At 41.1% G+C, this 12500-nt stretch overlaps 1 protein-coding gene across 1 annotated transcript in view; it reads left to right on the top strand.

The window, feature by feature from the left end:
* The window catches only part of LOC137976314 (neuropeptide Y receptor type 2-like), a 15470-nt gene extending 13779 nt beyond the window's left edge, over positions 1–1691 (top strand). The window contains exon 2 of the mRNA XM_068823613.1: positions 1–1691. This exon is cut by the window's left edge and continues 48 nt beyond it. Coding sequence (XP_068679714.1) covers positions 66–1253 — 1188 coding nt within the window. The 5' untranslated portion in view covers positions 1–65 and the 3' untranslated portion in view covers positions 1254–1691.
* Positions 1692–12500: the final 10809 nt, after the last annotated feature.

The following is a 12500-nucleotide window of genomic DNA, read 5'->3' as shown; positions in this document are numbered from 1 at the left end:
TACTCCAGAAGAAAGGGATTTATCTGAAGAAGCTGTTGAAAATACAAGTACAGATCGGAGGAAAGATGACTTGCTATGAGAAGGCTGGGAACGAATCAACAAATGCGACCAACAGCAGCTTATTCTCCCTGGCTCCTGAACCAGAAGCATTACGAATTGCTCGAGTTGTTGTGTTTGGTGTGATAGCAGCCCTCGCTTTGGTAGGAAACTTCGTGGTTTGTCGAGCAGTGTGGAGAGACCTTCGTCCCAAGCCCTTCGCGCATTTCTTAGTCAGCAACTTGGCTTTTGCAGAAATCATTGGCATGGTTTGTTTATTGTTTACATTTCACTCTTACGAAGTCCCATATTCTTGGGAGCTGGGACCTGTGGCTTGCAAAATTCTGGATCCTTTGCAAGTAGCGAGTCTGATGGTCGTGACCACAACTTTAGCCATCCTTGCTGTCTATCGCTGCGTCGTACTCATCAAGCCAACGATGGCAAAAACCACGAACAGACAAACATGTTGTGTTATTGTTGTTACGTGGGTGGGCTCCTTGGGAATGTCAATTCCTGCAGGACATTTTCGGCTAGTAAATTCATACGGTCCCAACTGTGACATTCATCAGTGCGAAGAAACCTTTCCTAAGAACCTAAGACACCATCAGAATACCTATTCCATCATCCTTTTCGTGATCAATTTTGTCATTCCTCTTTTGATTATGGCAGTTTCTTACTCGTTGATCTCTAAGAAGATCAGGGAACATATCTTCGTGTTAAAAAGGGCTAGAGATGAGAGCTGCCAAGCGTTTTCGTCTGTTATAAAGTTCTCAGTGTGTAAAGAGGAGGAATTTCATCTAGCACACATCAAAGGTAAAGGTGGTAAAGAGCAAGTTGAGTTTGAGCATATAATTGATATCAATGAAGACAAGAACCAGAGAAGACAACAAGGCAAAGAACACCACCGACAGTCACTGGATGTGCACACCAAAAATACCTTGGAACTTGAGAACGATCTGCTCAAACTGGTGTTTGTAATGGTCTTTATTTTTGTCGTTTGTTATGTTCCATATCAAGTTCATTTTCTCATGATCGAATTTAACGTCGAGGCGCTCATGCTATGGCGCCACCGTTACACTTTGAGCAGAGTTGTTTTCACTCTTACTTGCTTTCCAAGCGCTTTGCATCCAATTTGTTACGGGACAATGAGCAAGTTTTATCATAGAACATTTTTGAGAATGATAGCTTGTAGAGATCACAAGCCTCGAAATGTATAGATCTAAATAAATTCACACTGAGTTCCAAGTAGCATAGGCTCTTGACCTAAGCCGGTTATTAGGATGTTACGTTACTCAGTAATCAATTAGACCAAGTTACCATGGCAACTTCTGTTTTTGTGTGCCCTTCTTTTTGTTCGAAAACAAAAAATCCGAGCAACATCTGCATCATAACCCAAGAATGCTATTCAACCAGTTCCATGAATGAAACAAAATGTATATGTTTGAAAAGCGGGTTATAGACGAAAAGGATCCTTGCACTTTACCTGGACAATTTCGTCTCTTACAGATGTCGGTCAAATACGGTCTCACGTTGAATCCTTTTTTACCTAAGTTAAATTGGTGATCAGACTGTGATCCTCAACTGCAGAATACCCTGCCACTGGAATAAAGTTTTGCGTAGCTGGCTACGCGGTACGCAGAAACTAATTAACTCAAGTTGAAGTTTGTAATTTACTCAAGAGAGTATTTCTCGTTCTAAAAACGCGAGTCGCGAAGTGAGCAGTGATCGATTGTGAATTTTACGGTTCGGTTAACTACATTTTTTAGGAGATCGTGTGAAGAAAACAGCCGCGACTCGTTTATTGATAATTAAGCCCAAGCGCTCGTTTCAGTGATTAGGCTCAAGCTCTCTTTTAACATTGAAGCTTTCATTTTACGGTTCGGTTAACTACACTTTTCAAAATACCTTCTTCTCCTTCCATCTAAGATAGCCATTTTCAATTCGCAATTTATTGTTACTTGAATAAATAATTTTGTTACATACTTCAACTTGAATTTATTAGAACCGCTTAGCCGGCTACGCAGAACTTTATTCGAGTGACAGGGTATTCTGCAGTTACTCCCCTCATTTTACCTAGGTTGAATATTAAAGCAGCTATCAACTCCCCAAAAAGGACTAAAAACACCTATTCGTTCCCTCAAGCATCGTCTTACGCATCTCAACACATCTTCTTAGTGTTTTATATCATCTTATCGGTTTCTGTATTCATACACTTATCAACATTACAACATACCAGGGATCAAAGAACTGTACTATGCTAACTTGCGAGCAGGTTCCCCGAGGGACTGGGGTTGAGGATAGCCGGAGAGAGAGAGAGCCCGTTCGCAGGCTATACTATGTTTTGACTGGGACTGGAACTCGGAAACTCCAGATCTGTAGTCCTGTTTCTTCACCCTCACACTACAACGACAAACATGCTCAACTCAACGCAGTTCTTTTCATTATTTACTTTTGCATAGTAATTCAATTGATATGCATGTATTATAACCAAAACTAATCCTAACCTGACCCAAATTTTTCCCTAGGCTTAATTTAGGCCCTAAAAGTGTTTCTTCAATTCATCTCAGTGCGTATTCAACCTTTCAGGTCTCTATTAGAGATAAATTATTGTTTAAATTGTCCAGATGAATGCGAAGATCACCTGCTTCCCTTTCAACCCGTTCCATATTAAATATAATTGAAATTATCATGGTGTCAGTGAAATGTTTCCGATTCCTAGGCTAAAAATTATCTGTCTGTCGTATGATCTTCTCGACAATTTTTACCAAAGGGTACGGTATCATATAGAATATCTTCATTTGATCTAATATCACTGTAAATACAGCCTTTAGGCAATTATTTGTGCGTTTGCATGGCGGGCTTAGTTTATGCCACGAAAATTTGGTTTTATTAAACGCATTGATAAAGATCGAATTATCAGTGGTAAAAACATTGGATGGCTGAGTACTTCGTCACAGCGAAATGAAGAACTTTAGGTTGTCAGTTAGGTTAGGAAGTGGAGGAACTATACTGATTGGCAACCGGGAGACATGTTAACGAAAAAACACGAATAAAAGAGTTGAATTTGGAACTCCTGATTGGGCTTTTTAGCTGCCATTTCCTGTGTTTTTAAGAACGAAGGTTTCATGTCAGGTTTTTTTCTTATACATTATTTCTTATTTTTTAAGAACGAATAATTGTTTATCCCTTTTACTTGATTTAGTTTTGTTGCTACATGTACTATCTGGCTGTTTCTTAAATTAAAGTTATTATTTTCACACAGACTGTGAGGTTGAGAGTTTGCTTGTGAATTTCTGTTCCTCATTTTACAGACTAATTTTTGACTATCATTTTCCCTCAACTCACCATCCACACACTCAATATTCCCCCCCCCCCCCCCCACTTACCCGCTTTACTAGAGATTATTATTTCAGTTAGTGGAGAGGAACGCCTTCCTGTAGGGGGATTCTTGCTGCAGCACCACAATCATAGTTTGCTAGTCGACTGTTTTTTTTTTTTTTTTTTGCCCTAAACAACTTTCCCTAGTAGATTTATTTATAGAACGCCTCCCTTGAGAGATTCAGCAAGTCCACTGTTGTAAAAGCCAATTCACTATAGCTGCATGCACAAATCCCATAATACAGTTTATCTTGGGGGCTTATTTGCATTAAAACAATGGATATCCAGTTCACTGAAGCATGATACAGTCCCAAGAGTAATTTACTTGTATTTTTTTTTATGTTAAGAACCCCCCAAAACGTATTGCATTACGGGATTGTGCAAGTAGTGAATCAAAACAGAGTTATCTCAGGGTCAAGGGGGTTTTCATTGACTGGTGCATTAATCGTGCGTCGTTTCCAGGAAAAAACCACGTCTTTGGTTTTTTAATTTTGTTGTAATATTTAACTGAATATTGACATTTCATTTGTAAAAATGTCAAAATGTAAATGCTTTCTTTATAGTGGAAGCTAGTTTACAGGCACTCCACTCAGTGTTAACAAGGTGAAAGTAACAATTCAAACTTAACAGAAACATTACACATCAAAATTCTGGATTATGATTGGCTAAAAAACAATAGGGTTTGGTCACAACCAATCATATCTTTTATTTTCAAATCAAACGCGCACCCTGAATGGCGCAATTTTCCCTGATTGCATGATACGCCTGCGTTTCCTTTGATTAACTACGTATATTATTAATAATTCATCACATTATTTTTCTCGAGCAACTTGGAATTAATAAGCACTTGTAAATTTTTTCAAAGACTACAAATTGCTTATCAGATGGAAGGAAAAGACCCAATAATTATAAGAATGCGTAGTTTATTCAAGTATGGTAAGAAAGCAACAAGTACATGTTACAACTCGGTAATCTAAACTAGCCTTGGAAATTTGTTTTCCTGTATGACAGTGTTTTTAACTTTGAAGTGGCCATACTTTGTTGCTTTCATCAAGCTCGTTCCTTAGAATTTTCGCAAAGTGCAGTTTCGTTGTTAAGACTAAGAATTTCAGGGTTTATACCCAACGGACGTGTTCCACAAAATATGTGTTCCGCAGGCTAAGAAAGAAGTACTGGGAAGCTCCTGGGAATAAAAATTTTTGTTGTGCTGGCAATTTGTTTTCAATCTGCCAGCGCTTTTGTTCTGAGGGTTTTTTTTAGTCAATGTTCCCTTAGCTTCTGCCCCTCCCGTACTGAAGTGTAAATCCTGGGCCTGTTGCCACGTCCATTTTGGCGTGTGATGCATACGAATGCTGTTATAACGCTTGCTGACTGGGAAACTTCCGCCCGGCCTTGGCTGGCAAACGGAATTTCTGGTCTGTTTCGTGAGTGCGGAACAGATAAAAATTTCCCAGTAGGTAGAGAAATTTCTCCAAAAAGGCAAATTTTTGGTTTATTTTATGGCAATGATATCTTTTGATGAATTCTGCTTGAAATGCTTAAATTGCTTGATGTGCTTGGGTTGCTTGAGATGCTTAGGTTACTTGAGGTGCTTAGATTACTTGAGGTGCTTAGGTTCCCTGAGGTGCTTGAGGTGCTTGGGGTGCTTGGGTTGCTTGGGGTGCTTGGGTTGCTTGGGGTGCTTGGGTTGCTTGAGGTGCTTGAGGTGCTTGGGGTGCTTCAGGTGCTTGGGTTGCTTGAGATGCTTGGGTTGCTTGAGGTGCTTGGGTTGTTTGAGGTGCTTGAGGTGCTTAGGTTACTTGAGGTGCTTAGGTTACTCGAGGTGCTTTGGGTGCTTGAGGTGCTTTGGGTGCTTGAGGTGCTCAGGTTGCTTGAGATGCTTGAGGTGCTTAGGTTACTTGAGGTGCTTGGGTTACTTGAGATGCTTGGGTTGCTTGAGGTGCTCGAGGTGCTTCGATTGCTTGAGGTGCTTGGGTTGCTTGAGGTGCTTGGGTTCCTTGAGGTGCTTAGATTGCTTGAGGTGCTTGGGTTGCTTGAGGTGCTTCGATTACTTGTGGTACTTGAGGAGCTTGAGGTGCTTAGATTGCTTGAGATGCTTGGGGTGCTTGAGGTGCTTGGGTTGCTTGAGGTGCTTGAGGTGCTTTGGTTGCTTGAGGTGCTTTGGTTGCTTGAGGTGCTTGAGTTGCTTGGGTTGCTTGAGGTGCTTGGGTTGCTTGAGGTGCTTGGGTTGCTTGGGTTGCTTGAGGTCCTTAGGTTACTTGAGGTGCTTGGGTTGCTTGAGATGCTTGAGGTGCTTAGGTTACTTGAGGTGCTTGGGTTGCTTGAGATGCTTGAGGTGCTTAGGTTACTTGAGGTGCTTGGGTTGCTTGAGATGCTTGAGGTGCTTAGGTTACTTGAGGTGCTTGGGGTGCTTGAGATGCTTGAGGTGCTTAGGTTACTTGAGGTGCTTGGGGTGCTTGAGATGCTTGAGGTCCTTAGGTTACTTGAGGTGCTTGGGTTGCTTGAGATGCTTGAGGTGCTTAGGTTACTTGAGGTGCTTGGGTTGCTTGAGATGCTTGAGGTGCTTAGGTTACTTGAGGTGCTTGGGTTGCTTGAGGTCCTTAGGTTACTTGAGGTGCTTGGGTTGCTTGAGATGCTTGAGGTGCTTAGGTTACTTGAGGTGCTTGGGGTGCTTGAGGTGCTCAGGTTGCTTGAGATGCTTGAGGTGCTTGGGTTGCTTGAGATGCTTGGGGTACTTGAGGTGCTTGGGTTCCTTGAGATGCTTGGGTCGCTTGAGGTGCTTGAGTTGCTTGAGGTGCTTGAGGTGCTTGGGTTGCTTGAGGTGCTTGAGGTGCTTCGATTGCTTGAGGTGCTTGGGGTGCTTCGATTACTTGAGGTGCTTTGGTTGCTTGAGTTGCTTGGGTTGCTTGAGGTGCTTAGATTACTTGAGATGCTTGGGGTGCTTGGGTTGCTTGAGGTGCTTTGGTTGCTTGAGGTGCTTGAGTTGCTTAGATTGCTTGAGGTGCTTGGGTTACTTGCTCTGCTTACGGCTTGATTTATAATGTGCGTGGAACGTGATTTGGCTCTTCTGTATACGTTTTAAGCCTTTTGCATAGTTCGGAAATCTCGTTAAAAGCTCACGTTTCCTCTGCAACCCGCAAGAGTTTCTTTGCAGCTGTTGTACCAGTAAATGTTTCGCTTTACGTAGCAATGACCATTCTCTGAGGATACCTGGATACCTCGAACTTATTGCACACTTTTGGTCATTGCAACTTTGTTGGTGGGGAGCCAATTAAAGTGGGTCGGTCTTATTAGAACAAAGTGGGGTCTTATTACAGCTTTTACGGAAAATGTACCTTAGTGTCGTCTGCATGTATTCGAATCACTGTTTTTTTTGAAAGAGTAATCCTCTTTTCTCGCGCTTTCTTACATTTATAAAAGGGACTTTAAGATTTACGACGCGGTCGCCAATGAGAACGACACAAAACCAGAATATCATTGGTTAAAGACGTTAAAGGATTCAAAATAATCGTGCTGCTCGTGTGGCATGCATTTTAGCACATATTTTTTGATATTATCGAAAACGAACAACGAAGCACGAGGCACCCAAAAGATCGAAAGCGAAGTACCTTAAGTCGAAAACGAAGCACTCAAAACTCGAAAAAACAAAGCACCCTGGAAGATCGCTTTGACCAGAGCAATCGAAAGTTTTGGGTTTCAGAACAGGCACCTGAAACACCATGTTTAACAGCCACAGAACAAACTTTTAGCACATTTTGCCAACACAACTCTGCTTTCAGCACATAAAGCGGGCAACTAACTTAAATGAATGCACTGAGACATTTCACCACGGTAATTTTTTTCGTGTTTCCACTGATCCGCAAATTCTTTTTTTTCCGTGGAAAAAATAATCGGCAAATAAAAAAAAAACTCGGATGTTCACAAAAATTAACTTCGATTGGAAGAACCAAAAAACAAGGTCAAATTTAGAAAAAAAAACTAAGATGTCCCTTAAGTGCTTTCGTAGCCTCCGTAGGTTCGTTAATTTTCTGGACTAATTGAGGGTTTTGGATGCTTCGTGCTTCCTTCATCGTTTTCGAGTGCTTTGTTTTCGATACCACCCATATTTTTGCGGTACTCTGCATAACGTCTATGTGGAATCATCAGATTTGAAGTTTTACCGACAACGTGAGCGTACAAATGCATACCTCTCATTATTAATTTTCCTATGAAACAGATCGTACCAAGTTAGTTTTAAATACTTCGCCCACATTGTACGCCGTGAAGGAGAGGGTATAATCATGATAGTTCTACGACAGAGCAGAGTTATTGTGGGTGAGTTTTCAATTTTCGTTATAAATACTTAACGCAATTCAGCAGACAATGTTTTTAATGCCCTTCTACATACCCTTTACTCGTTGATCACGTGTTTTTCTATGATATAGAGGGTAAGGAAGTTTCCGGGTTTTGGACAATGGCATGATTGCTTTTTCGTTACTTGAAATAGATAAAGAGCGTTGGATAAGGAAGTTTCCGGGTTTTGGACAATGACATGATTGCTTTTTCGTGACTTTACATAGATAAAGAGCGTTGGATAGGGAAGTTTCCGGGTTTTTGACAATGACATGATTGCTTTTTCGTGACTTGAAATAGATAAAGAGCGTTGTATCGAAACAGTTTTCTTGAGTTGATGAGAGATCGTGATTGTTGTGACACTGTGATTTTAAAGATATAACCATACAAAACTTAACTCCGGGACTAAGTTAGAGAACACTGTTATTGGGAGGCCAACATTCTCCAAATTATATTTTGAGGTGACGTTTTCGTCGACCTCAAGAGTTGGGCGATTAAGATCTTTGTGTTGAATTCTCACATTTCCTGTCAAACGTTATAACACTTGAAAAAAACAAAACAAAAACCCGATCTCTTGCCATCATTTTGACACAGAATGTATCCCTTGCTTCGCGAGTTGTTAGTAAACACGCTAGGTAACCGATCGAAAAGCCTTTTGCTAAACTGTGATCAATTTATTCTGAAAGGTCAGTCTTATATAATTATTTCATGGCTTGAAACATTTTCCTTTGAAGGTGCAATGGAATACGCCCAGAATTACGACTCAGAACAAAACAAAACAGGCATAAAGGAAAATTCAACCATTTCATTTGTCTCTACTAACATCAGTTACTAGCTCTGCTCAAGCTGGATATACACAAAGTGATAAATTAAAAGCGGAAACCCGGCGCTTCAAAACTTCATGGTTGTCACGCTTGCAAAACTATTTTAAACAACAAACTATAACATAAACTTCAAACAACTGTAATTTGTAAAAATATAAAAAATAGGGAAAAGAAATGTATTACTACTGTAAAATTAATAGCAATGTAAAAATTTATCAAGAAAAACAAGTTTGTCTTTAGTACAGATTTTTAAGTTAAAACTTGAGTCAAAATGAGTCAACAGTAGTAGCATAAAAGGTAGGTAAAAGCAGATAAGAGACAAATGTACTTAAAGATCTACACCTTTCTATGCTCCGGGTAGTGATTTAAATACAACACTTCGTACAACTGCAACACTGTTCCTTTCCCATGAGACCTATGCTTTTGCTCTTACATCAAATTAGACTCCCAGGCCATCGTCTCCGAAAAAATAAAAGCGAAAGTCGTTTCAATCTTACACCTTGCAAAAGTTGATAAACGTGATACACATATACGTTTATTGTCCCTCCCTAAAAAGGGCTTTTCATCTCCAACTTAAAAATAAAAATACTACTAAATAAGTTTACAATTAACAACAACATTTAAAATCCTTTGACTATAACAAATAAGTATATACTACGCAAGTGAACAGTACTTCTACGCGCGCTCTGATTGGCTTCCGCCGACCGGTTATCTCAGTTGTAGAGCACGGTTAGGGTTAGGAAAATACTTATCGCATGTAACGTGAGTGTTTTAAGGTAGACCTTGATCTATTTGAACTCCAAAACCTTTAGCAAATGGAACAGGCAAAAAACTTTTGCACATGAAAAGATTCTCCCACATCAGTCTCCATTTCAGGCTCGATCCAGTGCAACCGTAAGATTGCTCATAAGACGTATTGATAAAGACGATTTATATCGGAACCTTCCTTGTATCAACTACGGAACGTGCCGTAACCTATTGGCTCAAAGGTTGAGCAACACTATTGCCTGTATTACATGAGAGTTTGGTAACAACGCTCAAAATCCCTTTCGCTAGTCAACGTGTGTTTATCAACCCAGTTGATGTACCCAAATATCCGTGCTTGACCCTCCCAACCAGTCAGCCCGATTCTTTCATCTGGAACTAACCTTGTGAGATATGAATATTATAGCTACTGTAAATGTTAAATATGTAGCTTAAATCCTCTTGATCAAACCACAAAACATTACAGTAGGTAACATTTACTTCCTTGTATGTCAGAGGGTCAACTTCGTTAATTTTTAGCAGTTGCACCTCAACTGGCAAACTGTTGCTTGTTTTAATGTTGAACTGCGTTTAGGAGTTTTTCTTCAGGGGCCGGCCGCGAAAAGCTCCCAAAGAACAGCAAACTCAATACCTGACGACTGGATATTTGCCGGTCTTTTTCAGGACCTTTTGTTACATATTGAAAATGTATCCTCGTTTCACTCTCATTTTTCGTTCTAAACAATACCGGAGGTTACTGAGCAAAATAGACTAAGACAGTAATCCCTAATCAATGATTACTACTAGTGAAGCTTTTATTTATAAGTTACGCAAATATTTATATCTTTGAACTGAAACTGTCATCTGAAAGGGCGCTAATACTCACTGGTGATCTGGTCACATTGGTTAGTGGGTTTAAAAACGGAACAAGTATATTTATTGTACAAGTTGAGGTGTGTTGTTAATTTTTTATGGTTATATTTTTAAAATCACAGTGTCAAACAATCACGATCTCTCATCAACTCAAGAAAACTGTTTCGATACAACGCTCTTTATCTATTTCAAGTCACGAAAAAGCAATCACGTCATTGTCAAAAACCCGGAAACTTCCTTATCCAACGCTCTTTATCTATTTCAAGTCACGAAAAAGCAATCATGTCATTGTCCAAAACCCGGAAACTTCCTTATCCAACGCTCTTTATCTATTTCAAGTAACGAAAAAGCAACATGTCATTGTCCAAAACCCGGAAACTTCCTTATCCTCTATATCATAGAAAAACACTTGATCAACGAGTAAAGAGTATGTAGAAGAGCATTGAAAACATTGTCTGCTGAATTGCGTTAAGTATTTATAACGAAAATTGAAACCTCACCCACAATAACTCTGCTCTGTCGTAGAACTATCATGATTATTCCCTCTCCTTCACGGCGTACAATGTGGGCGAAGTATTTAAAACTTGGTACGATCTGTTTCATAGGAAAATTAATAATGAGAGGTATGCATTTGTATGCTCACGTTGTCGGTAAAACTTCAAATCAAGCGGAGCAAGCAACCCAAGCACCTCAAGCAATCTAAGCAACACAAGCACCTCAAGCAACCAACGCACCTCAAGCAACCCAAGCACCCCAAGCACCTCAAGTAATCTAAGCACCTCAAGCAATCCAAGCAACTCAAGCACCCCAAGCAATCGAAGCACCTCAAGCACCTCAAGCACCCCAAGTATCTGGAGCAATCTAAGCACCTCAAGCACCTCAAGCACCTCAAGCAACCCAAGTAATCGAAGCACCTCAAGCAACCCAAGCACCTCAAGCAATCTAAGCACCTCAAGGAACCCAAGCACCTCAAGCAACCCAAGCACCTCAAGCAACCCAAGCATCTCAAGTAACCCAAGCACCTCAAGTACCCCACGCATCTCAAGCAACCCAAGCACCTCAAGTAACCTAAGCACCTCAAGTAACCTAAGCACCTCAAGCAACCCAAGCACCTCAAGTAACCTAAGCACCTCAAGCAACCCAAGCACCTCAAGCAACCAAAGCACCTCAAGTAATCGAAGCACCTGAAGCACCTGAAGCAACCCAAGCAACCCAAGCACTTCAAGCACCCAAAGCACCTCAAGCAACCAAAGCACTTCAAGCACCCAAAGCACCTCAAGCAACCCAAGCACCCCAAGCATCTCAAGTAATTTAAGCACCTCAAGCAACCCAAGCACCTCAAGCACCCCAAGCAATCCAAGCACCTCAAGCACCTCAAGCAACCCAAGCACCGCAAGCACCCCAAGCATCTCAAGCAATCTAAGCACCTCAAGCACCTTAAGCACCCCAAGTAATCGAAGCACCTCAAGCAACCCAAGCACCTCAAGCACCTCAAGCAACCAAAGTTTCTCAAGCAACCCAAGCACCTCAAGCAATCCAAGCACCTCAAGTAACCCAAGCACCTCAAGCAACCCAAGCACCTCAAGCAACCCAAGCACCTCGAGCACCCAAAGCACCTCAAGCAATCCAAGCACCTTAAGCAACCCAAGCACCTCAAGCGACCCAAGCACCTCAAGCAACCCAAGCACCCCGAGCACCTCAAGCAATCTAAGCAACTCAAGCACCTCAAGCAACCAAAGCACCTCAAGCAACCAAAGCACCTCAAGCAACCCAAGCACCTCAAGCACCCCAAGCACCTCAAGCAATCTAAGCACCTTAAGCAACCCAAGTAGCCCAAGCACCTCAAGCAACCCAAGCATCTCAAGCAACCCAAGTAACCCAAGCGACCTAAGCACCTCAAGCGACCTAGGCATCTCAAGCACCCCAAGTAACCTAAGCACCTCAAGCATGTCAAGCAACCTAAGCACCTCAAGTAATCTAAGGACCTAAAGTAACCTAAGCATTTCAAGCATTTCAAGCAACCCAAGCACATCAAGCAATTTAAGGAGTTCAAGCAGACCAAGGAATGCAAGCGCTTCAAGCAGTCCAAGCGTCTAAGTAAGCTAAGCAAGATAAGTAAGGTACGTTTCATGTATACGGTACAATATATGTCCCCATACATAACGTATCTACCTACGCATGCAGTGTACATTGTATAAATTTAACTATCTTTTGAAAATAATTTTGAACTTGATCTTGACACTTCAAGATACGAAGGCTGTCTTAATGTATTCACAAGCTTACTGCGGTAAAAGTGATTCTAATTTCACTGCG

Source organism: Montipora foliosa, chromosome 11 (genome assembly GCF_036669935.1).
Source record: "Montipora foliosa isolate CH-2021 chromosome 11, ASM3666993v2, whole genome shotgun sequence".
Taxonomy (NCBI): Eukaryota; Metazoa; Cnidaria; class Anthozoa; order Scleractinia; family Acroporidae; genus Montipora; species Montipora foliosa.
Note: the sequence above shows the minus strand (reverse complement) of the source record. Positions and strands in the feature narration are given on the sequence as shown.